This window comes from Oncorhynchus kisutch, linkage group LG17 (genome assembly GCF_002021735.2).
Source record: "Oncorhynchus kisutch isolate 150728-3 linkage group LG17, Okis_V2, whole genome shotgun sequence".
NCBI classification, from domain to species: domain Eukaryota; kingdom Metazoa; phylum Chordata; class Actinopteri; order Salmoniformes; family Salmonidae; genus Oncorhynchus; species Oncorhynchus kisutch.
Window position 1 is genome coordinate 16434690 of NC_034190.2, and position 27650 is coordinate 16462339.

General features: G+C 45.9%; 1 protein-coding gene across 1 annotated transcript in view; it reads right to left on the bottom strand.

Annotated features, from left to right (window-relative positions):
* Nucleotides 1-18: 18 nt before the first annotated feature.
* LOC109907244 (inactive phospholipase C-like protein 2) overlaps nucleotides 19-27650 on the bottom strand; it is a 45257-nt gene continuing 17625 nt past the window's right edge. The window contains exons 5-12 of the mRNA XM_031795211.1: nucleotides 26789-27428; nucleotides 22379-23593; nucleotides 21870-22119; nucleotides 21287-21573; nucleotides 18374-18577; nucleotides 14551-14626; nucleotides 4996-5105; nucleotides 19-4845 (exon numbers count right to left, since the gene is read on the bottom strand). Coding sequence (XP_031651071.1) covers nucleotides 4663-4845; nucleotides 4996-5105; nucleotides 14551-14626; nucleotides 18374-18577; nucleotides 21287-21573; nucleotides 21870-22119; nucleotides 22379-23593; nucleotides 26789-27428 — 2965 coding nt within the window. The 3' untranslated portion in view covers nucleotides 19-4662. The remainder of the gene's footprint in view (nucleotides 4846-4995; nucleotides 5106-14550; nucleotides 14627-18373; nucleotides 18578-21286; nucleotides 21574-21869; nucleotides 22120-22378; nucleotides 23594-26788; nucleotides 27429-27650) is intronic.

Below are 27650 nucleotides of genomic sequence, written 5' to 3' on the forward strand. Positions count from 1 at the left end.
AATAAAGACACAGCCAGATTATAAATTAGCTGGTTTATTTGCATATAGTTTTTTTTATCCAGGTAGGCCAGTTGAGAACAAGTTCTCATTTACAACTGCGACCTAGTTTGGGTGTAGTAACACATCTAATGGATATGGTTTGGAGGAGATATTGATGTCAATTTATTAAGAGACAACTTGTCTTATAACATCAGGTGAATAACAAAGGTTTTCAAGACGCCAACCATTGTCTTCCGACAGGTGGCATCTAGGCAACGCTCATCCCTCAGTGCAGGCAGATTTGTCACACTGACTTAAGACAAAAGGCCAATGATTGAAAATGACCATTTTGTAAAAATGCAGTAATATTTTACTCAATGAGGATAAAACCAGATATTAAAATAGCGTAATGTGACAACACCATAACAAAACAGTGGTCTAAGTGACATGGAAGGAGAACTTGAAATACTGTTACACTGTTTCTGATGGTTGAATCATTAACACTGTCTGGTTGAGTTAAATGAACCCTATGCCACCAATAGACATCCATAGAATTAGGATGAGTAGAACATTTGTGGACCTTCTGACCATAGCTTAATCTCATGCCGTTTCTAACCAGCATCCCATTGACAGCCCAACTAGTCCAAATCTGAAACTGACCCTAACCAATTCAGAAATGAAATATGGGTTTAACACATCTCAGTTGGTAGACTGCTGGCGTTTGCAACTTCAGTATCGTGAGTTTGATTCCAGCCGGGGCCACCAATATGAAAGTGTATGTACTACGCACTGCTGTAAGTTGCTTTGGATAAAAGTGTCTGCTAAATGGCATTTTATTATTAGATATCAGTAGCATTCACACATTCTGTATCAGCCTCCTGAAGCACACACACTTCTGTCAATCAGTTTCACTTTGTGCTACAGGCCTTCAAAACATATTCACACCCCTTTTTCCGGTAACATTTAGTTTGAAGGGGTCCTTGTTACATTGTAATTACACCGTAATAAGTACTGTGGTTAACTAGCAAGTGTGTAAATACAAGGGTGTTACAAATGGGCAGGTTTCCACTAAATTCACCAGCTTAGTGTTTCGCCTCTTCTCAGCTGCATACAGTAACAACTGTCTCACAGGTTGTGATCAGTCGCGGATGTGCTGGGTATCTGAGAGATTATAGCTTATGCTCAATAGGCTGTAATTACTTAGCCTTGAATGTGCACTGTTCAAACTATATCTCCGCTCAGTGTTGTTGCTGGCACTTGACCCCAAAATAAAGTGCAGCATCTGGGTTAACTTGGTTGATCAGGTAAAAACAGATCAGTAGGTCAAACTCAATGACTTGGGTGGCATCCCAGATGTGGAAAAACACAGTACATGTAATGTTTGCCTAAGTACAATGTAAGTACTAGTTGTTACACAGCATTTAGCTAGTTAAAATGAAGTGTATCTTGAAGGGTGCTTAGTTGTAATTAATGTGTACTCATACAGTACACTACCCATCCTGACAATCTGGCCCTCATTTTAAAGCTTCTGGAAGCTACACATTTCACAATAAGGTACAGAAATTAAACTTCCAAAAGCTTCAGGGCCAAGTTATCAGGATGGGTAGTGTCCTAAATTGAATCAATTTTAAGTAGAGGCTGTAACGCAACAAAATGTTGAAAACATCAAGGGGTGTGAATACTTTCTGAAGGGACTGTATAGTTTCATGACCCTGAAAACCCTCTTCACTCCCCCCAAAATAAACACAAACCAAGAGTAACAAAAATTGCACATAGGGCCCGATTCAGACTTAGGAAATGCACGCACCCCTTTCCTACTCGTCAGTATTTGGTATTCAGACTTACCTTATGTAGGTGCGTAATTGGCTTTGCAGGTGTGGTTCCCTTATGCGAGCGAATAAATGTAATTACACAGCTGAAAATCTTCCCACTGGCTGACCAACAGATTTTCTTGTGGAGTTTTCAGTACATTTATCTAAAGCCACCCCTTAAAATTTTGCGTACCTTTTAATTAGAATTTTCTCGGCAGACAATATATGGAAAGAACTGTACAGAATATTAGGGATTAATGAAAGAAAGCCATGTGAATACACGTCTCCTTTTCAGCACCAATTGGTAGACTTAAAAATACTCAGATCATTGTATATTTTTTAGGGTTAGGAAAGTATTTCTGAAAAATCAAAAAAAGTATGTTTGGATGGCTTTTATGCACAAAATATATTGGTGAATCAAAAATAGTGGTTATAAATGTATGTGGGTAAAACGGACGGTGGCTACCGATAGTGGCTGATATTTATCAGAATACAAATTGTAAAAAAATACGATGAGAAGTCGGGGCATATAATTAAAACATTCTATAAATCAACTCGGTAGGTTTGGCGCTATACTATTATCAACCTACAGCTTGAGTCTCCGCATTTCATCCCTGCAAGTTTTAAGGCCAGCATTTCATCAAATTCACTGTGGAAAAGTTGACATGTTGATATGCTTCAGTTTACTGACATATGACTGGTTTCACATTCATCTGGAGTGATCATCAAGGTAAAATAGTTCTAAACAATTGTAATTTATATTTACTATCCCCTTATCCAAATGGTTTACTCATTTACCTAGACCAAATCAATATTTATCCATTTGTAAATTACAGTGTGTGGAGAATGGTGTTATTTGTATCAGGAAAGAATGAAGTAGATGATGTTCCACCTGGAACCGACAGGTTGCTCGACCTTACCCATCCTTTCCTCGCACGTAAAGTTGGTGGAATTAAGGTAAGAATACAGCACACAGTGCCTTCGAAAAGTATTCAGACCCCTTGACTTCTTCCACATTTAGTTACATTACAGCCTTATACTAAAATGGATTCAATAAAAAAGATCTTCAGCAAACTACACACAATACCTCACAATGACATAATGACATTTGCAAATGTCTAAAAAAATCAACCTTATTTACATAAGTATTCAGACCCTTTGCTATTAGACTCAAAATTGAGCTCAGGTGGAGTCTGTTTCCATTGATCATCCATTATATGTTTCTACAACTTGATTGAAGTCCACTTGTGGTAAATTCAATTGATTGGACATGATTTGGAAAGGCACACACCTGTCTATATAAGGTCCCACAGTTGACAGCACATGTCAGAGCAAAAACCAAGCCATGAGATCAAAGGAATTGTCCGTAGAGTTCCAAGAATGGATCGTGTCGAGGCACAGATCTGGGGAAAGGTACCAAAAAATGTCTGCAGCATTGAAGGTCCCCAAGAACACAGTGGCCTCCATCATTCTTAAATGGAAGAAGTTTAGAACCACAGAGGCTCTTCCTAGAGCTGGCTGCCCGGCCAAACTGAGCAATCGGGGGAGATGGGCCTTGGTCAGGGAGGTGACCAAGAACCTGATGGTCAATCTGATAGAGCTCTAGAGTTCTTCTGAGGAGATGGGAGAACCTTCCAGAAGGACAACCATCTCTGCAGCACTCCACCAATCAGGCCTTTATGGTAGAGTGCCCACTCCTCAGTGCAAGACATATGACAGCCCACTTGGAGTTTGCCAAAAGGCACCTAAAGGCTCTCAGACCATGAGAAACAAGATTCTCTGGTCTGATGAAACCAAGATTGAACTCTTTGGCCTGAATGCCAAGCTCCAAGTCTGGAGGAAACCTGGCACCATCCCTACGGTGATGCACGTGGTGGCAGCATCATGCTGTGGGTATGTTTATCAGCAGCAGGGACTGGGAGACGAGTCAGGATTGAGGGAAAGATGAATGGAGCAAAGTATAGAGAGATCCTTGATGAAACCCCGCTCCAGAGCACTCAGGACCTCAGACTAGGGTGAAGGTTCCCCTTCCAACAAGACACGGACTTGAATTGAACATCTCTGGAGAGACCTAAAAATAGCTGTGCAATGACGCTCCCCATCTAACCTGACAGTGCTTGAGAGGATCTGCAGAGAAGAATGGGAGAAACTCCCCAAATACAGGTGTGCCAAGCTTGTAGCGTCATACCCAAGAAGACTTGCAGCTGGAATCACTGCCAAAGATGCTTCAAAAAGTACTGAGTAAAGGGTCTGAATACTTATGTAAATGTGATATTTCAGTTTTTTAAATGTATTCATTTCTCTGATCTCCACCCTGAAAGAATAGCTGGCTAAAACATTTTTCAAATTCAAGGTCAGAATACGTTTTAAAGAAAAGCGCATAAAAAGGGAATTAAATTCCATTTACAAGTGCATAACTCGGGTCTGAATCGGCCCCATAGAGAGCAGGATTAAACATTTCTTATTTATAGCTGCATACAAAGTAGGGGACAGGGCAGTCTGATTGTCTCTCTCTTTCCCTCAGACCTCATTCCTTCATTCCTCTCTACATTCCTGTCTCCAGTGTCTTCGACATTACTCCTCCCTCTTGGCAGTGCTATAACAGGAGTTTTTCTCTTCAACTGAGTCCATCCTCCTTCTTTCTCATCGTTGTCTGGAGAAGATGGCAGACTAATCTCCAGCAGCCCCCGGGTGAGATGCAGAAGGAGCCTATCACTATAGAACGTATGTAGCAACTTCTTATCACCCTGATAATCCTCAGAATAGTATGATTGTGCCCTTAGAAACGGACCTACGGTCAGTTTTTACATTTCCCCCTTATGGTTCAATATATAATTTTAGACAGGTAAACTGTTCCTAGACCTGTCTGTGACTAAGGGAAACTTCTTGCCGGAGCTGTACCCGACATTGAAGGAAGGGCGTCCAGGCTGCGCCGGGTGTGGGTTGTCCCTCCTGTCCCGCCCTTACTGAGGTTAGAGGTCAGGGCAGCGTAGTGGACCTGCTTTATGTTCTCCTGTACCTCCGTCTTAGCCCGTTTCAGCAGGTCTGCCTGCCCCTGAGAGAGAGAAGGGGAAGGATAGGAAGAGAGAGAGGAGTTGGTCTGAGTTGGCCAATGTGGAAACAGACTGGAAATATTCTGTGGTGTGTGTGTGTGTGTGTGTGTGTGTGTGTGTGTGTGTGTGTGTGTGTGTGTGTGTGTATTCACCTTCAGTATTGTGATGTTCCAGCTGAAACTCTCCACAGCTCTGGTGACCTTACGACCTTTAAGCCCCTCCTTCACTGCCATGGGCTTTAACTTCTCATGGAACTCCATGGCTAGGTGACCACAGACACACATACACACACAATATTACAATCTTGAACCTTTCCCTCTTTGTCAACCTCTCCAGATCTTAACCAAGCCCCAAGACTGGCTCAACCTCTCTGTGTATTAACCAAGGCCCAAGACTGGCTCAACATCTCTGTGCATTAACCAAGGCCCAAGACTTGCTCAACCTCTCTGTGCATTAACCAATGCCCAAGACTGGCTCAACATCTCTGTGCATTAACCAAGGCCCAAGACTGGCTCAACCTCTCTGTGCATTAACCAATGCCCAAGACTGGCTCAACATCTCTGTGCATTAACCAAGGCCCAAGACTTGCTCAACCTCTCTGTGCATTAACCAATGCCCAAGACTGGCTCAACATCTCTGTGCATTAACCAAGGCCCAAGACTGGCTCAACCTCTCTGTGCATTAACCAATGCCCAAGACTGGCTCAACCTCTCTGTGCATTAACCAATGCCCAAGACTGGCTCAACATCTCTGTGCATTAACCAAGGCCCAAGACTGGCTCAACCTCTCTGTGCATTAACCAAGGCCCAAGACTGGCTCAACCTCTCTGTGCATTAACCAAGGACCAAGACTGGCTCAACCTCTCTGTGCATTAACCAAGGCCCAAGACTGGCTCAACCTCTCTGTGCATTAACCAAGGCCCGAGACTGGCTCAACCTCTGTCTATAAAAAAGAAAAAAAAATGTTATTTCACCTTTATTTAACCAGGTAGGCCAGTTGAGAACAAGTTCTCATTTACAACTGCGACCTGGCCAAGATAAAACAAAGCAATGCGACAAAAACAACACAGAGTTAAACATAAACAAATGTACGGTCAGTAACACAATAGAAAAAGATATGTACAGTGTGTGTAAATAAGGCAATAAATAGGCCATAGAGGCGAAATAATTACAATTACAATTTAGCATTAACACTGGAGTGATCGATGTGCAGATGATGATGTGCAAGTAGAGATACTGGGGTGCAAAAGTAATATGGGTAAAATAATATGTGTATGAGGTAGTTGGGTGTGCCATTTACAGATTGGCTGTGTACAGGTATAGTGATCGGTAAGCTTCTCTGACAGCTGGTGCTTAAAGTTAGAGAGGGAGATATAAGACTCCAGCTTCAGTGATTTTTGCAATTCGTTCCAGTCATTGGCAGCAGAGAACTGGAAGGAAAGGCGGCCAAAGGAAGTGTTGGCTTTGGGGATGACCAGTGAAATATACCTGCTGAAGCGTGTGCTACGGGTGGGTGTTGCTATGGTGACCAGTGAGCTGAGATAAGGCGGGGCTTAACCAAGGCCCAAGACTGGCTCAACCTCTCCACGTCTTAACCAAGGCCCAAGGCTAGCTCAACCTCTCCACGTATTAACCAAGTCCCAAGGCTGCCTCAACCTCTCCACATATTAACCAAGGCCCAAGGCTGCCTCAACCTCTCCACGTATTAACCAAGGCCCAAGACTGGCTCAACCTCTCCATGTCTTAACCAAGGCCCAAGGCTGGCTCAACCTCTCCACGTATTAACCAAGGCCCAAGACTGGCTCAACCTCTCCGTGTCTTAACCAAGGCCCAAGGCTGGCTCAACCTCTCTGTGTCTTAACCAAGGCCCAAGGCTGGCTCAACCTCTCCACGTATTAACCAAGGCCCAAGACTGGCTCAACCTCTCCGTGTCTTAACCAAGGCCCAAGGCTGGCTCAACCTCTCTGTGTCTTAACCAAGGCCCAAGGCTGGCTCAACCTCTCTGTGTCTTAACCAAGGCCCAAGACAGGCACAGGTCCGTGGTTTGGTGGTGTCTGGTATTTGGGATTCAATCAAAAGTCTTCACCAGTTTATTACACCACAGAGAGAAAGAGTGGTGTGTATTCATGGATGCCAAGGGAAGCCAGAATATCTTTTGCCTCTATGTTTAATAAATTTGAATGCATCTAAGCGAGCGAAACAGCGCCCCCTCTGTCTCTGTACGTGTAGTGAATCGATTGGATGCGGTCTGGTCAAAAAAAGTATGACCTTGTTGCTGCTTGCATTGAATGCAAGGGAAGCCAGCGAGCATGTGGCCTACCTTGACAAAAAAATATTAAATAATAGACCATCGGCGTTGAGCTAAACTGAGGGAGCTCAGCTGTGAATGGTTCTGGCGCACCAAAAAAAAGTGCTAAGGGAAACCAGATTGTATTTGGCTTCAGACCAATCACATCAGAAGCCAAACGTCACTGACAAAACAAAACATACATTTTTGCATCTCGCTGGGTCATTGTCTTCCGGTGGCTAGCTAGCCAGCTAAAATTAGCCATGGCGGGAGATAGGGATTTGGACTTGTGGTTTTACTTCATTCTCCGTACGGGCCAATGATGATAACAGTGATTCTGATGCAACCATAAATTCATACATTGTGTCCCTTTGCCTGAAAGGATGGAAGTTCAAGTAGCTGGCCTGGCGCATCGTTGCCCATGAAAGGAAGTTAGGCTAGCGGTTGCCTAACACAACAAAATAATCAACAAAATAATCTAAATCATAGACCATTAAGGCAACATGAAAGAGGAGGATTGCATTGGGTGAGTCAACACGTACACACAGAAATTAGTACCATGGACAGCCACATCATAGAGTATTTAGCTTGCGTGTATTGGACAAAATTGTTTTTGGTATCTTTTAGTTGTCACTGTGTTAATAACTATTATTTAAGGCTACTCTGACATTGCTCATCCTAATATTTATATATTATATATTTTTTATGAGAATAAGCATAGGTGATTAGATGATGTTGAAGTTGAAATGGTGCTGGACTAGTGGAGGCAGCTCCTGTTTTCTTTGCGACTTGCGGTAACTCTCCGGTGTTTATAGTTGTTTAGTCCGGAAGAGTTGGAAACCTTACCTTGCTTGGCCATGCTGTTGGTCATGTAACTGTTTGTTACATGCAGTACGGTACATTCAGACCACTTGACTTTTTCTACATTTTGTTACGTTACAGCCTTGTCCTACAAAAATGTCAATTGTTTTTTCCCCTCATCAATCTACACCCAGTACTCTATAATGACAAAGCAAAAACAGTTTTTGACATCTTTGCAAAAATACATTTACATAAGTATTCAGACCCTTTACTCAGTACATTGTTGAAGCACCATTGGCAGCGATTACAACCTCGAGTCTTCTTGGGTATGACGCTATAAGCTTGGCACACCTGTATTTTATGAATGATGGCGCCAGAGGGGATGGCTGCCGTTTTACGGGCTCCTAACCAATTGTGCTATTTTGGTAGTTTTTTCAATTATTTTGTACATAAAGTTGCTGCTACCATCTCGTATGACCGAAAAGAGTTTCTGGACATCACAACATTGATTACTCACTTCGAACTGGAGAAAGATTTTTCTTTAATGAGTCTGACGCGAAGGATATACTGCTTTCCGGAGAACAGGCCCAAATCCCCTTCATTAGCGTGAAGAAAAGGAAGAGATACCGAGGGAGAAGGTCTGGGTGCATTATTAGGATTCATAGGCGAGTGAGTAAATCGCCATTACCATCGGTGCAATCACTGGAAAACAAACTCAATGATATACGGTCGAGACTATCCTACCAAAGGGAAATTATACTGTAATATAGGCAACATCCGCACCGAGCTAGCTGACGCTTTCAATGAGCGGGAAACTTAATCAGGATGCTTATAAGAAATCCTTCTTCGCCCTAAAATGAACCATCAAACAGGGAAAGCGTCAATACAGGATGAAGATTGAATCCTACTGCACCGGCTCTGACGCTCATGGCAGGGCATGCAAACTAACAAGATTCAACAGACATAAACTGAACAAGTTCCACAGACAAATGACTAACAGAAGTCGAATAATGTGTCCCTGAACAAAGGGGGGGGGGGGGGGGTCGGTCCCTGTCCCTGTCCCTGTCATTTCTGGGGAGAATGGCCCTAGCCCTCACCCTCCGATCCAACATGTCCCAGACGTGCTCAATGGGATTGAGATCCGGGCTCTTTGCTGGCCATGGCAGAACACTGATATTCCTGTATTGCAGGAAATCAAGCACAGAATGATCAGTATGGCTGGTGGCATTGTCATGCTGGAAGGTTATGTCAGGATGAGCCTGCAGGAAGGGTACCACAGGAGGGAGGAGGATATCTTCCCTGTAACACACAGCATTGAGATTGCCTGCAATGACAACAAGCTCAGTCCGATGATGCTGTGACACACCGCCCCAGACCATGACGGACCCTCCACCTCCAAATCGACCTCACTACAGAGTGCAGGCCTCGGTGTAACGCTCATTCCTTTGACGATAAACGCGAATCCGACCATCACCTTGGTGAGACAACAGCGACTCGTCAGTGAAGAGCACTTTTTGCCAGTCCTGCCTGGTCCAGCGACGGTGGGTTTGTGCCCATAGGCGATGTTGTTGCCGGTGATGTCTGGTGAGGACCTGCCTTACAACAGGCCTACAAGACCTCAGTCCAGCCTCCCTCAGCCTATTGCGGACAGTCTGAGCACTGATGGAGGGATTGTGCGTTCCTGGTGTAACTCTGGCAGTTGTTGTTGCCATCCTGTACCTGTCCCGCAGGTGTGATGTCCGGATGTACCGATCCTGTGCAGGTGTTGTTACACGGCCACTGCCACTGCGAGGACGATCAGCTGTCCGTCCTGTCTCCCTGTAGCGCTGTCTTTGGAGTCTCACAGTACAGACATTGCAATTTATTGCCCTGGCCACATCTGCAGTCCTCAAGCCTCCTTGCAACATGCCTAAGGCACATTCATGCAGATGAGCAGGAACCCTGGGCATCTTTTGGTGTTTTTCAGAGTCAGTAGAAAGGCCTCTTTAGTGTCCTATGTTTTCATAACTGTGACCTTAATTGCCTACTGTCTGTAAGCTGTTAGTGTCTTGACGACCGTTCCACAGGTGCATGTTCATTATTTGTATGGTTCATTGAACAAGCATGGGAAACAGTGTTTAAATCCTTTACAATGAAGATCTGTGAAATTATTTGGATTTTTACGAATTATCTTTGAAAGACAGGGTCCTGAAAAAGAGACGTTTCTTTTTTTTGCTGAGTTTATATACCAGGCGGTGTCAGAGGAAGGCCCAAAAAATGGTCAGACTCCAGTTACCCAAGTCATAAACTGTTCTCTCTGCTACCGCATGGCAAGCGGTACCGGAGTGCCAAGTCTAGGTCCAAAAGGCTCTTTAACGGCTTCTACACCCAAGCTATAAGACTGCTGAACAATTAATGAAATGGCCACCCGGAGTATTTACATTGACCCCCCTTTGTTTTTACACAGCTGCTACTCGCTGTTTATTATCTATGCATAGTCACTTTACCCCTACCTAAATGTACAAATGACCTTGACTATCCTGTACCCCTGCACACTGACTCGGTACCAGTACCCTCTGTTCATAGCCTCGTTATTGTTATGTCATTTTATTGTGTTACTTAAAAAATAAAATAAAATCACTTTATGTTATTTAGTAAATATTTTCTTAACTGTATTTCTTGAAATGCATTGTTGGTTAAGGGTTTGTAAGTAAGCATTTCACTGTAACTGTTGAATTCGGCGCATGTGACAAATAACATTTATTTGGGGAGTTTCTCCCATTCTTTTCAGCAGACCCTCTCAGGCTCTGTCAGGGTGGATGGGGAGCGTCGCTGCACAGCTATTTTCAGGTCTCTCCAGAGATGTTCAATCGGATTCAAGTCCGGGCTCAAAAACACTCAGAGACTTGTCCCGAAGCCACTCCTGCATTGTCTTGGCTGTGTGCTTAGGGTCATTGTCCTATTGGAAGGTGAACCTTCGCCCTAGTCTGAGGTTCTGAGTGCTCTGGAGCAGGTTTTCATCAAGGATCTCTCTGTACTTTGCTCCGTTCATCTTTGTCTCAATCCTGACTGGTCTCCCAGTCCCTGCCTCTGAAAAACATTCCCACAGCATGATGCTGCCTCCACCATGCTTCACTGTAGGGATGGTGCCAGGTTTCCTCCAGACGTGAAGCTTGGCATTCAGGCCAAAGAGTTCAATCTTGGTTTCATCAGACCAGAACATTTTGTTTCTCATGGTCTGAGAGTCCTTTAAGTGCCTTTTGGCAAACTCCATGCGGGCTGTCATGCCTTGCACTGAGGAGTGGCTTCCGTCTGGCCACGCTACCATAAAGGCCTGATTGGTGGAGTGCTACAGAGATGGTTGTCCTTCTGGAAGGTTCTCCCATCTCCACAGAGGAACTCTGGAGCTCTGTCAAAGTGACCATCAGGTTCTTGGTCAGCTCCCTGACCAAGGCCATTCTCTCCCGATCGCTCAATTTGGCCAGGCAGCCAGCTCTAGGAAGTCTTGGTGGTTCTAAAATTCTTCCATTTTAAGAATGATGGAGGCCACAGTGTTCTTAAGGACCTTCAATGCTGCAGACATTTTTTGGTACCCTTCCCCAGATCTGTGCCTCGACACAATCCTGTCTCGGAGCTTTACAGACAATTCCTTCAACCTCATGGCTTGGTTTTTGCTCTGACGTGCACTGTGGGACCTTATATAGGCAGGTGTGTGCCTTTCCAAATCATGTCCAAATCAATTGAATTTACCACAGGTGGACTCCATTCAAGATGTATAAACATCTCAATGGTGATCAATGGAAACAGGATGCACCTGAGCTCAATTTCAAGTCTCATAGCAAAAAGTCTCACTACTTATGTAAATAAGGTCTTTCAGTCTTTTACTTTTAATAAATTAGCAAAAATGTCTAAAAACCTGTTTTCGCTTTCTCATTATGTAGATTGATGAGGGGGAAAAAATGATATCCATTTTAGAATAAGGCTGTAATGTAACAAAATGTGGAAAAGGGGAAGGGGTCTGAAGACTTTCCCAATGCACTGTATGTTTGTGGACTTCACTGGACAGATGTTGCTCTCCGGTTTTGTGATGAAACAAAGGTGTAGCTGAATTTATTCTGCCACTGTGTCTTCTTATTGTCTTGGCCTTAACCCTGTATATCACAGTGTCAAGGCATATGAACTAACAGGTTATAGAGCAAACAACACAATTATCACAACACATAGGTTGTAACATGTTTGTTTGGGGGGGGGGGTCTTGGCTTTCCCAGTGATTTTACCCACACACCTGGAGAGAAAGATAGAGAGATATCTGAATACAAGAATAAAGAGGTTGAGACCGGGAGTGGGGACTGCGCATTGCTTTCGACTTTTAAATGTAATTTATGGTTGAGCCAACATCCTCAATGTTTGCAGTGAATCTCCGCAAACGTTGGAAATATTTTCTTTATAATGTGCATTGTCCACAGTGGAATGAGCTTGTTGACAATGTGCCTTTGGTTTAATCCTGGCCTGAATTAAAGAGAGAGAGAGAGAGGGCAAACTCCTCATCCTCACGTCCCTCTGGTCAGATTGAGCGTGTGGTGCCGTGTGTAAATTCTGCCTGGCTTTCTCTGTCCGCCCCAGGACACTGTCACACTTTATCACCATCTCCATGGAGACAAGGAAGTGGGTTAACACCGGTCACACACTGCTAGGAGCGATAATGTGAGGGAACTTTTAAACACAGCATCCTGAGCAACACCACACAACCAACACAACGCAACGCAGACCTGAATGCAACTCAGTAGATATTACTGTTTAATGCTCTCCCTCAGCCTTTCCCTCAACCTTTCCCTCCCTCCCTAAGCCTTTCCCTCCCTCCCTCCCTCCCTCCCTCCCTCCCTCCCTCCCTCCCTCCCTCCCTCCCTCCCTCCCTCCCTCCCTCCCTCCCTCCCTCCCTCCCTCCCTCCCTCCCTCAGCCTTTCCCTCCCTCCCTCCCTCCCTCCCTCAGCCTTTCCCTCCCTCCCTCCCTCCCTCCCTCCCTCCCTCAGCCTTTCCCTCCCTCCCTCCCTCCCTCAGCCTTTCCCTCCCTCCCTCCCTCCCCCTCTCTCCCTTTTTTTTCTCTCTCTCTCTCTGTCTAACATACACCTGAAAACAACCCACTAACTGCAACACTCACATATACACAATTACACATCATCTCGTATACACTGACTAAATCCATCCTCCCCTTCACACACAAACAAACACGCACACTTACACGCATCACGTTGCCTGCCTGCCTGCCAGTGCAGTTGCTAGGCGACGCTTGGCTTGAGTGCCAGGGCATTCCGTTGTGTGTGCATGTGAGAAACGTTCTATTTCCCTGTGTAGCCGAGCGGAACCTACAGAACAGAGAGAGATCAGCACGGGCCAGAACTCTTCTTCCCCTCCGACTCCTGGGGCCTCACAAAAACCCTGCACCACAATATATATGCTGACCTCTCATCCCCTCTCCTCAGCTCTCCTCTGACTCCTAGGGCCTCACAAAAACCCTGCAGCACAATTATCATAACTGTCTTTATGAAGGTTTATTAAAAAGTCTGTGTTACAAATGGTAGCCTGTTTCCTATATAATATACTATCTTTAACCAGAGCTCTATGAGGTCTGCTCATTAGGGCTATACAGCCAACAATGAGCCTTTTAAAGTTATTTTCCCCAACATTTGCGGAGATCACATTCATGGTAAATCCTGCACATGTTGGTTCAAGCGTAAATTACCTTTAAAAAGTATGTTATAGTGCACTTCGTTTTAACGTGTCTTGCATTGAGTCCCGGCCAAAGTCTGCTTATCCCGGCCAAATAACTATATATAGTTATTGAGCCTTTCTATCCAGACTTCCCACGCATCTCAAACCAACATCCTCTCCTCACAGACTACTTTTTCATCTGCGAATCAATCACCTTCTCCTGGCAACCACGGAATGCTCACTGTTTATCACCATGGCGAGAACTGTCTTGCCAAGTTCTGTCAGCCTACCCATGATGCCCAGCAACCAGAGTCGCTGCGGGGTAAACAAACCTTGCTCCGCCTAGTTACCCCTAGAGACTGATCTAAGGTATGTTTTGCATTTCCACCTCTATTGGTTAAGGATAGGATTTGGGGAGGATACAGTGATTCTAGATTTGTGCCTAAGGCCATCTTGACCTGTACCCAGAGCTTATGCCAACACAAACTACAGATCGCCCACACAAATCAAGAGCTCAGTCAATAAACAAACTCATCTAATAGTAACATATTGACAGATCTGCCTCAGAGCCAGGATGAAAATAGCTCCTGTGATTGGTGAGGTGAGATGATGTGGGTCCCAAATGGCCCATAGGGTTCTGGTCCAAAGTAGTGCACTATATAGGGAATAGGGTGCCATTTGGGACGGTCACAATTTGGGACATAACCATGGAAGTCTCAGGAGACTACAGGCTTCAGGGTGTTGTTGACGATGTCTCAGCGGGAGAGTCTGTTGGCAGGGCCTGTAGGCAAGGCTTTCTCACAGCTACTGGGCTGTTGACTGAAGAAGAACATCCTGCCTGCTCTCTAACCACCTAACTAGCCAACACAATGTTCCTTCTTTCTCTCTATGTACAGTATATTCTCTCTCCCCTCTCTTTCCTTCTCTCTCACCTGTTGTCTGTATCTGTAGGATCCTGTCGTAGACTCCGTCTGACAGCTCGATCACCGCTCTACTCGCCTGGATCATCTGTAGACAGAGTACACAAGATCAGTTCATTACTTAGAGACACACAAAACATATGTATCAGTTAATCGTTACATTTCATGAATAACCCCAGAGAGATTAAGACCAAAAGCCTGATTAACTAAACACTTAGTGCAATTCCTTCTGGGACATGACCCCACTTTGTGAGTCTGGTGTTCGACAAATGAAGATAAACACTGCTGCTCCTAAGGGTCTGTCGACCACACAGACACACACTGCTGCTCCTAAGGGTCTGTCCACCACACAGACACACACTGCTGCTCCTAAGGGTCTGTCCACCACACAGACACACACTGCTGCTCCTAAGGGTCTGTCCACCACACAGACACACACTGCTGCTCCTAAGGGTCTGTCGACCACACAGACACACACTGCTGCTCCTAAGGGTCTGTCCACCACACAGACACGCACTGCTGCTCCTAAGGGTCTGTCCACCACACAGACACACACTGCTGCTCCTAAGGGTCTGTCCACCACACAGACACACACTGCTGCTCCTAAGGGTCTGTCCACCACACAGACACACACTGCTGCTCCTAAGGGTCTGTCCACCACACAGATACACACTGCTGCTCCTAAGGGTCTGTCCACCACACAGACACACACTGCTGCTCCTAAGGGTCTGTCCACCACACAGACACACACTGCTGCTCCTAAGGGTCTGTCCACCACACAGACACACACTGCTTCCTCCCATTTATTTCTCCCCCAGGCAGGCATCTATTTCTCCCCCAGGCAGGCATCTATTTCTCCCCCAGGCAGGCATCTATTTCTCCCCCAGGCAGGCATCTATTTTTCCCCCAGGCAGGCATTTATTTCTCCCCCAGGCAGGCATTTATTTCTCCCCCAGGCAGGCATCTATTTCTCCCCCAGGCAGGCATTTATTTCTCCCCCAGGCAGGCATCTATTTCTCCCCCAGGCAGGCATCTATTTCTCTCCCAGGTAGGCATTTATTTCTCCCCCAGGCAGGCATTTATTTCTCCCCCAGGCAGGCATTTATTTCTCCCCCAGGCAGGCATTTATTTCTCCCCCAGGCAGGCATTTATTTCTCCCCCAGGCAGGCATCTATTTCTCCCCCAGGCAGGCATCTATTTCTCCCCCAGGCAGGCATTTATTTCTCCCCCAGGCAGGCATCCAAGTCAATGTGTGAGAGCCACTTAGCGGAATGAGATTCACATTTATGCTAATAATATTCAGGGCCAGGGTGAGCGTTTCTCACTCTGATCCATCAAGGATGAGGATGCATTCTCAAAGCACGCAGACACACACTGCTGCTCCTAAGGGTCTGTCCACCACACAGACACACACTGCTGCTCCTAAGGGTCTGTCCACCACACAGACACACACTGCTTCCTCCCATTTATTTCTCCCCCAGGCAGGCATCTATTTCTCCCCCAGGCAGGCATCTATTTCTCCCCCAGGCTATTTCTGCCTGCCTGGGGGAGAAATAGATGTGTGTGTCTGTGTGGTGGACAGACCCTTAGGAGCAGCAGTGTGTGTCTGTGTGGTGGACAGACCCTTAGGAGCAGCAGTGTGTGTCTGTGTGGTGGACAGACCCTTAGGAGCAGCAGTGTGTGTCTGTGTGGTGGACAGACCCTTAGGAGCAGCGGTGTGTGTCTGTGTGGTGGACAGACCCTTAGGAGCAGCAGTGTGTGTCTGTGTGGTGGACAGACCCTTAGGAGCAGCGGTGTGTGTCTGTGTGGTGGACAGACCCTTAGGAGCAGCGGTGTGTGTCTGTGTGGTGGACAGACCCTTAGGAGCAGCAGTGTGTATCTGTGTGGTGGACAGACCCTTAGGAGTAGCAGTGTGTGTCTGTGTGGTGGACAGACCCTTAGGAGCAGCAGTGTGTGTCTGTGTGGTGGACAGACCCTTAGGAGCAGCAGTGTGTGTCTGTGTGGTGGACAGACCCTTAGGAGCAGCAGTGTGTGTCTGTGTGGTGGACAGACCCTTAGGAGCAGCAGTGTGTGTCTGTGTGGTCGACAGACCCTTAGGAGCAGCAGTGTTTATCTTCATTTGTCGAACACCAGACGCACACACGCACACACACACACACACACACACACACACACACACACACACACACACACACACACACACACACACACACACACACACACACACACACACGACAGTCTACTTCAACTCGTTCGGGGGAGTTTGCGAAAGTAAGCACTTTTTAGTCAATCATTAATCAATTTAAAATCTCTCTGGCTGTACTCTGGGACACAGCTAAAGGTGAAAGCTATAAAGATACCTCTATAAACCAGAGGGAACAGAACAGAGACATATTGTCATCAGATATCAAACATCTTACATAACAAAACTACTTACATAATGACCTACAGGTGTCGGATCTTAATTTCACCCTGTTGCAGGAGAACATTCCCGCTATACAGGAAATGTAAAACTTGTAGTGTATTTGAGGTTTTAAATGCTTCTGAAGTGTGTAATTTTCCCTTTGAAATTTCTGACATGATTTTCCCTTTATGAAAAATGGCTACAAAAAAAATGAAGGGAGAGTGAGAGCGAGAGAGGGAGGGGGAAGGGAGATAGAGAGAGGGAGGGGGGAGGGGGAAGGGAGAGTGAGAGGGGGAAGGGAGATAGAGAGAGGGAGGGGGGAGGGGGAAGGGAGAGTGAGAGGGGGAAGGGAGATAGAGAGAGGGAGGGGGGAGGGGGAAGGGAGAGTGAGAGTGAGAGATGGAGGGGGAAGGGAGATAGAGAGAGAGAGGGAGGGGGGAGGGGGAAGGGAGAGTGAGAGGGGGAAGGGAGAGTGAGAGCGAGAGAGGGAGGGGGAAGGGAGATAGAGAGAGGGAGGGGGGAGGGGGAAGGGAGAGTGAGAGGGGGAAGGGAGATAGAGAGAGGGAGGGGGGAGGGGGAAGGGAGAGTGAGAGTGAGAGATGGAGGGGGAAGGGAGATAGAGAGAGAGAGGGAGGGGGGAGGGGGAAGGGAGAGTGAGAGGGGGAAGGGAGAGTGAGAGCGAGAGAGGGAGGGGGGAGGGGGAAGGGAGAGTGAGAGGGGGAAGGGAGGGTGAGAGCGAGAGAGGGAGGGGGAAGGGAGAGTGAGAGCGAGAGAGGGAGGGGGAAGGGAGATAGAGAGAGGGAGGGGGGAGGGGGAAGGGAGAGTGAGAGCGAGAGAGGGAGGGGGAAGGGAGAGTGAGAGTGAGAGAGGGAGGGGGAAGGGAGATAGAGAGAGGGAGGGGGGAGGGGGAAGGGAGAGTGAGAGTGAGAGATGGAGGGGGAAGGGAGATAGAGAGAGGGAGGGGGGAGGGGGAAGGGAGAGTGAGAGTGAGAGAGGGAGGGGGAAGGGAGATAGAGAGAGGGAGGGGGGAGGGGGAAGGGAGAGTGAGAGTGAGAGAGGGAGGGGGAAGGGAGAGTGAGCGAGAGAGTGGGGGAAGGGGGAGCGAGGGAAGGGAGAGCGAGGGAGAGGGGGAAGGGAAAGAGAGAGGGGAAGAGAGAGAGCGATGGAGAAAGAAAGAGAGAGTGAGGGAGAGCGAGAGAGCGGGGGAAGGGAGAGCGAGAAAGCGGGGGAAGGGAGAGCAAGAGAAGGGAGAGCGAGAGCGAGAGAGAGAGGGGGAAGGGAGATAGAGGAGAGGGCCATAGAGAAAGAGTAGTTAAAAACATCAAAGAATCAGAAAGAAACAATCAACATCATTTAATTTGTATTCATCACCCAAAGCCCTAGAAAAAAATCTAGTGTGAAGGATTGATTGATTAATAAATTATTTCTCACCATTTCATAAGTGGACACCACCCTGCGTAGGACGTCCGGCAGGGGCCCCTGAGACTCCATGGAGGGGTACTGCTCCTTCAGCTCAAACAGCAGCAGGGGGGCCCCATCAGCGCCCGAAACACGGGCCCCCAGGGCCAACACACACTGCATGAGGTTAGCCCCCGCTGACACCCCACACAGATCCCTGAAAACTGCCACCGAGTTCTACAGGGACAGAGAGAGAAAGCGAGGCGGAGTTGGGGGGGGGGTTGTTAAGGCAACACGCATATGTACAGTGCCTACGAAAAGTATTAAGACCCCTTGACATTTTCCACATTTTGTTACGTTACAACCTTATTCTAAAATTGATTAAAATAGTTTTCCCCCCCGCATCAATCTACACACAATATCCCATAATGAAAAAAACAAAAACTGTTAATAATTTAAATTTGCCAATTTACATAAAAAAAAAAAAGGAAATATCACACTTAAGTAAGTATTCATACCCTTTACTCAGTACTTTGTTGAAGCACCTTTGGCAACGATTTCAGCCTCGAGTCTTATTGGGTATGATGCTACAAGCTTCGCACACCTATATTTGGGGAGTTTCTCCCATTCTTCTCTGCAGATCCTCTCAAGCTCTGTCAGGTTGGATGGGGAGTGTTGCTGCACAGCTATATTCAGGTCTTTCCAGAGATGTTCAATTGGATTCAAGTCCGGGCTCTGGCTGGGCCACTAAAATACATTGAGACTTGTCCCGAAGCTACTCCTGTGTTGTCTTGGGTGTGTGCTTAGGGTCATTGTCCTGTTGGAAGGTGAACCTTTGCCCCAGTCTGAGGTCCTGAGCGCTCTGGAGCAGGTTTTCATCAAGGATCTCTCTGTACTTTGCTCCGTTCATCTTTGTCTCAATCCTGACTAGTCTCCCAGTCCCTGCCTCTGAAAAACATTCCCACAGCATGATGCTGCCTCCACCATGCTTCACTGTAGGGAAGGTGCCAGGTTTCCTCCAGACGTGACGCTTGGCATTCAAGCCAAAGAGTTCAATCTTGGTTTCATCAGACCAGAAAATCTTGTTTCTCATGGTCGGAGAGCCTTTAGGTGCCTTTTGGCAAACTCCAAGTGGGCTGTCATATGCCTTGCACTGAGGAGTGGCTTCTGTCTGGGCACTCTACCATAAAGGCCTGATTGGTGGAGTGCTGCAGAGATGGTTGTCCTTCTGGAAGGTTCTCCCATCTCCTCAGAAGAAGTCTAGAGCTCTATCAGATTGAACATAAGGTTCTTGGTCACCTCCCTGACCAAGGCCCATCTCAGTTTGGCTGGGTGGCCAGCTCTAGGAAGAGTCTTGGTGGTTCCAAACTTCTTCCATTTAAGAATGATGGAGGCCACAGTGTTCTTGGGGACCTTCAATGCTGCAGAAATTTTTTGGTACCCTTCCCCAGATCTGTGCCCTGACACAATCCTTTCTCGAACCTCTACGAACAATTCCTTCGACCTCATGGTTTGGTTTTTGCTCTGACATGTGCTGTCAACTGTGGGACCTTATATAGATAGGTATGTGCATTTCCAAATTATGTCCAATCAATTGAATTTACCACAAGTGGACTCCAATCAAGTTGTAGAAACATCTCAAGGATGATCAATGGAAACAGGATGCACCTGAGCTCAATTTCGAGTCTCATAGCAAAGGGTCTGAATACTTATGTAAATAAGTTATTTCTGTTTTTTATTTTTCATACATTTGCTAAACTTTCTGTTTTTGCATTGTCATAATGGTGTATCATGTGTAGATTGCTGATAAAATAAGAATACTTAATCCATTTTAGAATAAGGCTGTAATGTAACAAAATGTGTAAAAAGTGAAGGGGTCTGAATCATTTCTGAAGGCACCATATACACACACACACACACACACACACACATTCCCTGTATTGGTGATGCAGTGGGATTACATATTGTAATCCCCTACTGAGTGATTAGAGTTGCTGAGGGTTTATTCATGGAACAAACTGTCACATGGTTTCCTGGGATACCATCACTGAGAGAACATCTGATTGAATTATAGAAGCTTTATGAGTACATAATTAAAGAGACAACCACAAATCGAATGTGTCACTACCACACTAATTAAATGAATTATTATTATGGTCATTCAACCTCTAAAATCTAAATCAAAAAGTTTTATTTAACAACTGACATTGACAGAGAGGCTGTTCTAATCTCTTCACGATGTCATGATGCTTGCCTTCAGAGTTTACTTCTGTTTAGGTGTGTGTGTGTGTGTGTGTGTGTGTGTGTGTGTGTGTGTGTGTGTGTGTGTGTGTGTGTGTGTGTGTGTGTGTGTGCGTGTGCTTGCATGCTTATGTCCACACTTATGTCCATACGTAGCTATGTGCGTACATGCAATTGTGTGTGTGTGTGTGTCTTCACTATCTGTTTGCATTAGTGCATTAGTCTACGACATCATAGTCTGGCATGAATCCCAGTCATCTTCAGCCTAAACAGATTAGAGCAACTCCATATCACTTAGACAGCCAGACTAATGGTAACAGTTACAGGTACCATAACCTTACCATAACCTTTCCATAACCTTACCATAATCTGTCAGTCTAAAGCAGAGCTTCATAGATCAGGCTAAATTGCCAGTTTAGACACAGTAAATATTATCTCACTGGTTCTGTGTTGTTTTCCTCCATTCAGTCTGCAGATGTTGATGTCTCTGGAGGAATGACCATGTCAGCCATCTTTAGCTGAGTCATAATTTAGTGATCACTGAGATTGGACCCTCAAGGGGTTGGGATATATACCTGAAGTTGATTTGGGTATTCTGAGCTGGACATCATCCGTTGTAAATACAGGTATACAGGTATTTCTGTCCTTCAATCTGAAAATGGTGACTGTCTATATGATAAATGACTATCCTCCTCTCCTCCTCACCTGCATGTTCTCCCGCATGTCTGTGGCTTCCTTCATTGATGGGGCCGCCATTTTGAAAACATCATCCAAGGCTTTGACCCCCAGGTCCCTGAGTGCAGCGTACTCCCTCCCTCGCCTCGCCTTTCGCACAGACAGCCCCCGCTTGTGGGACTTGCCCCCTCCTCTCCGGTTGGTGAGAGCCACATGGACGAACAGCCGGGCGTATGGGAGGTCCTCCCCCATCAGAGACTGTAAAGGTACGTGCCGGTAGCCTGGCTGTAAGCACTCCAGGGGAATGGTATACTGACCTGTGGTAAAACAGGGGAGATTAAAATTGATGTACAGTGGTGTTAGACAATGAAATGACCATGAGAATATAGTGAATGTTCACTCACTCTTTAACTGCTACCAAGTGTTCTTTATCTTAGCTAGTGATACTTCCCCAGTGAACTAGCGATGACCTTCATATGGCTGAAAAGTTGTTATAGTATCACTAGTTCAACCCAAAGCAGACTGGACACCGGACTAGCAGTCCGTGCAGAGCTGACCTTCGCCCTCCCGCCACTACTGACCTGCTGACCTTTGCCCTCGTTCCAGTACTAACCTATGAACTCGTCCCCTATGAATTCATCATCAAGCACCACAAAGCGCACCATGGCCAGCTCGGGCAGGTTGATCTGGAACTCAAAGCTTTCGTCGAAGATGGGGTTGTCTCCGTTCTCCACCACTGTGCGGGTGCGGCGCTCGGCACAGTCGGCAGGGATACCATGGATCTCCACGTAGACGTACGGGTCCACCACATCTCCTTTAGCTCCAGAACCACACGGACGGGGCAAGTTCTGACCACTGATCACCTGCATGGATGGATTGGTTTGTTGATTGTTTGAGTGTCAATTTGTGTGTTAGTTTGTTTGTCTGTTTGATTGTTCATTTGTTTGTTTGATTGAAATGTTCCCACATCTTATTTTAATTCAGGTGCAAGAGAAGTGTACTAAATTACAAACAATACCATTCAACCATGAAGGAGTATACCAGCCAGGCAGTGTGTAGGAGCCTCTATTAAACTGATAGAAATAGACAGACAACAGTGGTGTTAATCTGCTAGCCACTCACCTTAACATGGAGCAGCTGAGGGGACACACCCGGCACAGATTCTCTTGTATTGGCGCTGAAATATGAAACCTCCTGTCGCATGATGGTGGGTCGCAGCACATACCCACAATTCCCGTTCTGGCGGAACCAGGCGATGTTTAGGTCCATCATCAACCCGGGCGTCTGGTAGTTCATAGCCACAATCTGGCAACCGCACTTCCACAGGTCCTGTGGGTTCATGTTGCTGGAGTCGATGCGCATGGTGCTGGGGTAGACCCGCGACAGGAAGCGCTTGTTGTAGTTGACAAAGTCTCCCGGGCGCTCGCTGGCGCAGCGCACCGCTAGGGTCTCGTTGAACGAGCAGAACTCCCAGGGTTTCTGGGTTGAGAAAGACTTCTGGAAGTCTGTGAAACGTACTGACTTGCACAGAGTCACCAAGTCCGAGAGCTCCTTCAGAAGCTGGAACCGTTTAGAGGGAGGAGCAGGGGTCAGGGTTTTCACGCTACTAGTAACACCCCCCCCGCCACCTTTCTGTCCCCCCTCCCCTCCTCCTCCTTCACTGTTACCAGCCTTCATCCTCTGGCACATCTCCGCCCCCTCGTCTTCATCAGTCACATCCCCCTCCGTCTCACCACACCCCTCCTTCAACTTCTGCCCCTTCAGCAGGATCTTGCCCCTCAGGGCATGGGGCGAGGGCAGGTACCCCTCCCCTTCCCCGAGGGGTCCCGTGTACAACCTCTCCCCTAGTATCCTCCTCAGGTGCTGGAGCATGACTCTCTGCTGGCAAGGGGAGCAGTGGTTCTCCAAGCACAGGATTAGAGGACACTCTGACGCTGCGAATGAAAAGCACCCAATCACGTCCAGGACACAGCGGAACAGGACAGGCGAGGTGAGGGTGTAACCAGTATAAACCACGGGTTCGTCATCAGGGCCGTCCCACACGTCCACCTCCACACACCTGCAGCCCATCTTTAAAGCCCGGATGTAGCCGGTGATGTCAGAGGGCCCCCTGAACTGGTCCTCGATGAGGTAGGTGTTGTGGGAGGAGTTGATGTAGTAGTGGGATAAGGGCTGGCTCATGTCCTGGCACATCTGGCTGTGCTCCGGGTCAAACAAGTGGCACTCCAGGGACGTAAGATAGCTGGTGAAACCGTCCAATGAGAGGCAGCCCTGGCGACGGCCCTCCTCCGACGGCTCGTGGGATTGGATGAGCTCCAGACTGGTGTCTTCAGTCACCTAGACAGGGAGGTGAGAGCAGAACAGAGAGATTCTCTTGAAGTGACATACAGTACCAGTCAAAAGTTTGGACACACCTACTAAGTACAGGTTCTTTCGTTATTTTTTTACTATTTTCTACATTGTAGAATAATAGTGAAGACATCAAAACTATGAAATAACACATGGAATCATGTAGTAACCAAAAATTTGTTAAAAAAATCCAAATGTATTTTATATTTGAGATTCTTCAAAGTAGCCACCCTTTGACTTGATGACAGCTTTCCACACTCTTGGCATTCTCTCAACCAGATTCATTAGGTAGTCACCTGGAATGCATTTCAATTAACAGTTGTGCCTTGTTAATTTGTGGAATTTCTTTGGTTAATGCATTTGAGCCAATCAGTTGTGTTGTGACATGGTAGGGGTGATTTCCCCCTCTAAGGGAGGGGGGAATCTGTGCCGTATACAGAAGATAGCTCTATTTGGTAAAAGACCAAGTCCATATTATGGCAAGAACAGCTCAAATAAGCAAAGAGAAATGGCAGTCCATCATTACTTTAAGACATGAAGGTCAATCAATACAGAACATTTCAAGAACTTGCAATCCAAATTTGAGATTTTTGGTTCCAACCACCGTGTCTTTGTGAGACGCAGAGTAGGTGAACAGATGATCTCTGCATGTGTGGTTCCCACCGTGAAGCATGGGGGAGGAGGTGTGATGGTGCTTTGCTGGTGACATTCATTTATAATTCAAGGCACACTTAACCAGCATGGCTACCACAGCATTCTGCAGCGATTCGCCATCCCATCTGGTTTGCGCTTAGTGGGACTATCATTTGTTTTTCAACAGAACAATGACCCAACACACCACCAGGCTGTGTAAGGGCTATTTGACCAAGAAGGAGAGTGATGGAGTGCTGCATCAGATGACCTGGTCTCCACAATCCCCCAACTTCAATCCAATTGAGATAGTTTGGGATGAGTTGGACCGCAGAGTGAAGGAAAAGCAGTCAACAAGTGCTCAGCATATGTGGGAACTCCTTCAAGACTATTGGAAAAGCATTCCAGGTGAAGCTGCGAGAGAGAATTCCAAGAGTCTGCAAAGTTGTCATCAAGGGAAATGGTGGCTACTTTGAAGAATCTCAAATATACTTTGATTTGTTTAACACTTTTTTGGGTTCTTACATGATTCCATATGTGTTATTTCATAGTTTTCATAGTTTTATTCTACAATGTAGAAAATAGTACAAATAAAGAAAAACCCTTGAATGAGTAGGTTTCGTCCAAACTTTTGACTAGTACTGTAGTTCTATTCGGTAAAACCTGACACAACAAATGTCCATTGGAGTTATGGCTGTTATGGTGACCATTTTACCGCCATACCGGTGGTCACGAGTCATGACTGCAGTCAAATTCTACATGACCGTTTAGTCACGGTAACTAGGCATCTCCAAAACTGTGCTCTGATGCTGCTGATGCTGCTGATGGTTATTAGAAGCATACCAAACTTGCTAATTGCCAGTCTCTAATGGCCTGGTATTCAGAGCTCTATTGTTCCTCTAATTACTAATTACTAATTGCGCAACATTTCTATGGGCTATGCAATTGTAGAGTTTTGATGGCCTCTATTAAAAAGAGGAGGATCCCATCAGATTTCTATAATCTAGGACTACTATATTTATTTCTCAACTTTACTAATATTAAGAACATTGCTTCGCTTTACAACATGAGTATAGCCTACCTGGCTGGCATGAAAATGAACAACGGGAAAAGCGTCCTCCATTATCTATTTAAGTGCAAAAATGATATGTATTTTTTCTAAATCAAAACTAATTTCATACATATATTATGTAATATATGTAAAGACAAGATTAAATTAAGAATAGTCTGATGGCTGACAATATTATAATTTGTGAATGATGTATTATCACTGAATGATGCCCAGCATAAGGCAAGAAGCAGCGCATTCTTTTTTCCCAGACTTTTTCAAATCGTAGTCACACACGGTGTGACCGTGTAGACAGTCACCAGCCCATAGGTCTATATGTTTTGATAAGGTTTGTATCACAACTAAAGTGGCCAAATAACTCCAAATGTAGCCTAGGCCTAGCACCATGGAACACGCTTAGAGAGCACGTAGCCTACAGAGCCTAGTAAAAGATTTGTTCTTATAAACTCAGTCATTACACAATCATGTGTGAAAACAGTTTTGACTGGCCAGGATCCTAGCTTTCTCATGCTGCTAGTAGGCCCAGGCTATAACAGATACGTTTCGTCTTTATTTGCATAGGAAAAATGTGGCCTTTTGTAAACATATTTCAGGCAACTATACTGCACTTTATATGACTGGAGACATTAGCAGAATCGTTTGTAATATGTCAAATTTAAGGCTAGTCAACTCTGCTGACACTGACAAACAATCAATAAAAACGCCGTTGTCCATAAAATAGGCCGGAGAGAAGGGAAGACACAAATATAGTATGACGTCCATCTAAACTGGAGGACGAAATGATTGTCCAAAAACATACAGACCCAACAATGGTAAATATTGAATAGGCACAGTGCGCATAAATAACTCTAAATTAAGCATATGGGATATGTCTTTGTTAACTGCTGAACACAGAATAGTGCAAACTCCCTCAGAAAATATCCTTTCTATTTTATTCAGCTACTGTATGTTCAATTGTATTATTCATACTATAAAATAATGCCACAGAATTCTAAGCAAATCTTGTCTGCTAAATGAACTAGTGTATCCCACAGCCATATGGCATAGCCTCAGAATATGCTATTCTGTTATTCTGAAATAGGCTTCATTTTCTTCATATCATGTTTCTTTAGACCTGTCTAAAATAAATAATTCATTCATTGTGAAAGTGTAGGCTATATTACATGGATTTATTTGACTTTTTAAAATGTAGATGTTCCAAAGGTCTGCATCAGTGGCTTGCTTGTAGGCTGTGCGTTGAAGCCAGGAGATGCTAAACGTGTTCATGTTAATTGTTGGTCAATTACCGTGAGATCGGCAGTTATTTGCATGACACTCACCAGCTGACAAAATTGACCGCCACAGGCCTAATTGCAGGGACACTTTATTTCTTATCAGCTAGACAGAGCTAAGAAGGACAAAAGAGAAGGAAAAGAGAGGAGAAACAGGGAGGGAAAACACAAGAATAGTTCTTCTGGTATAATATTCCTCTTCCCAATCCTTACCTGAGCCACGCCCTGCTCAGCCTCCAGGAACTTCATCAGATCCTTGGTATCCAGGAACTCCTTGTTGCTAGAGAACTGCACAAGGAGGAAGTAGATCTCCGGTCGGGTGCAAAGTTCGTGAAATACCTCAATGAACTCCTCCTTGGTGACCTTGTCCTCTATTTCTCCTCTTCTGTTGTCTGTGTTACCTTTAGCCACCACCTCAGTTCTAGTCCCAGTCACATCTCCTATACCCACCACCTCAGTTCTAGTCCCAGTCCCATCTCCTATACCGACCACCTCAATTCCATCCCCAGAACCAGTCCCAGCTCCAGCTACAACTGAAGTCCCAACCATTGCTTCAGGTAGAGCCACAGCCCCAACATCAGTTCCAACTCCAGTTGTCCGAGCCCCCCTCGTCCTCTCTTTGATTCGATGGAGCTCCTTAAACCTGCGTTCTACTTTCTCACTCCTCACTCCAGGGTTAACACTCTTGATCAGTCCTACCGCCGACCGCAAACTGATCCCCTCCTCCTCTTTTCCACCGAGTCCATTTGAAACAACCTTAGAGGAGAACATCTCTGCTAGCCAGACGAGACGAAGGCTGTCCTCACTGCTGGCTATCATATCCATGGCATGCTTCCCATACAGAATCAGATACCTAGGATGAGACAGAGAAGGATTACAAGGAGATGTCGTCATAATTTAAAGATACTAGGGTAGGAAATAATATGGGAGATGAGCCAACTCTTCCAATTGTTTTCATTCACTTCATTGTCTCACTCGGACTTCCATTTCGGGTGCCAGTGGATCTTCAGATTGTTACAGTATGACATCACTGGGCCATGGAGAGTTGGCTAAACTACAGCACAACCAGATCTGG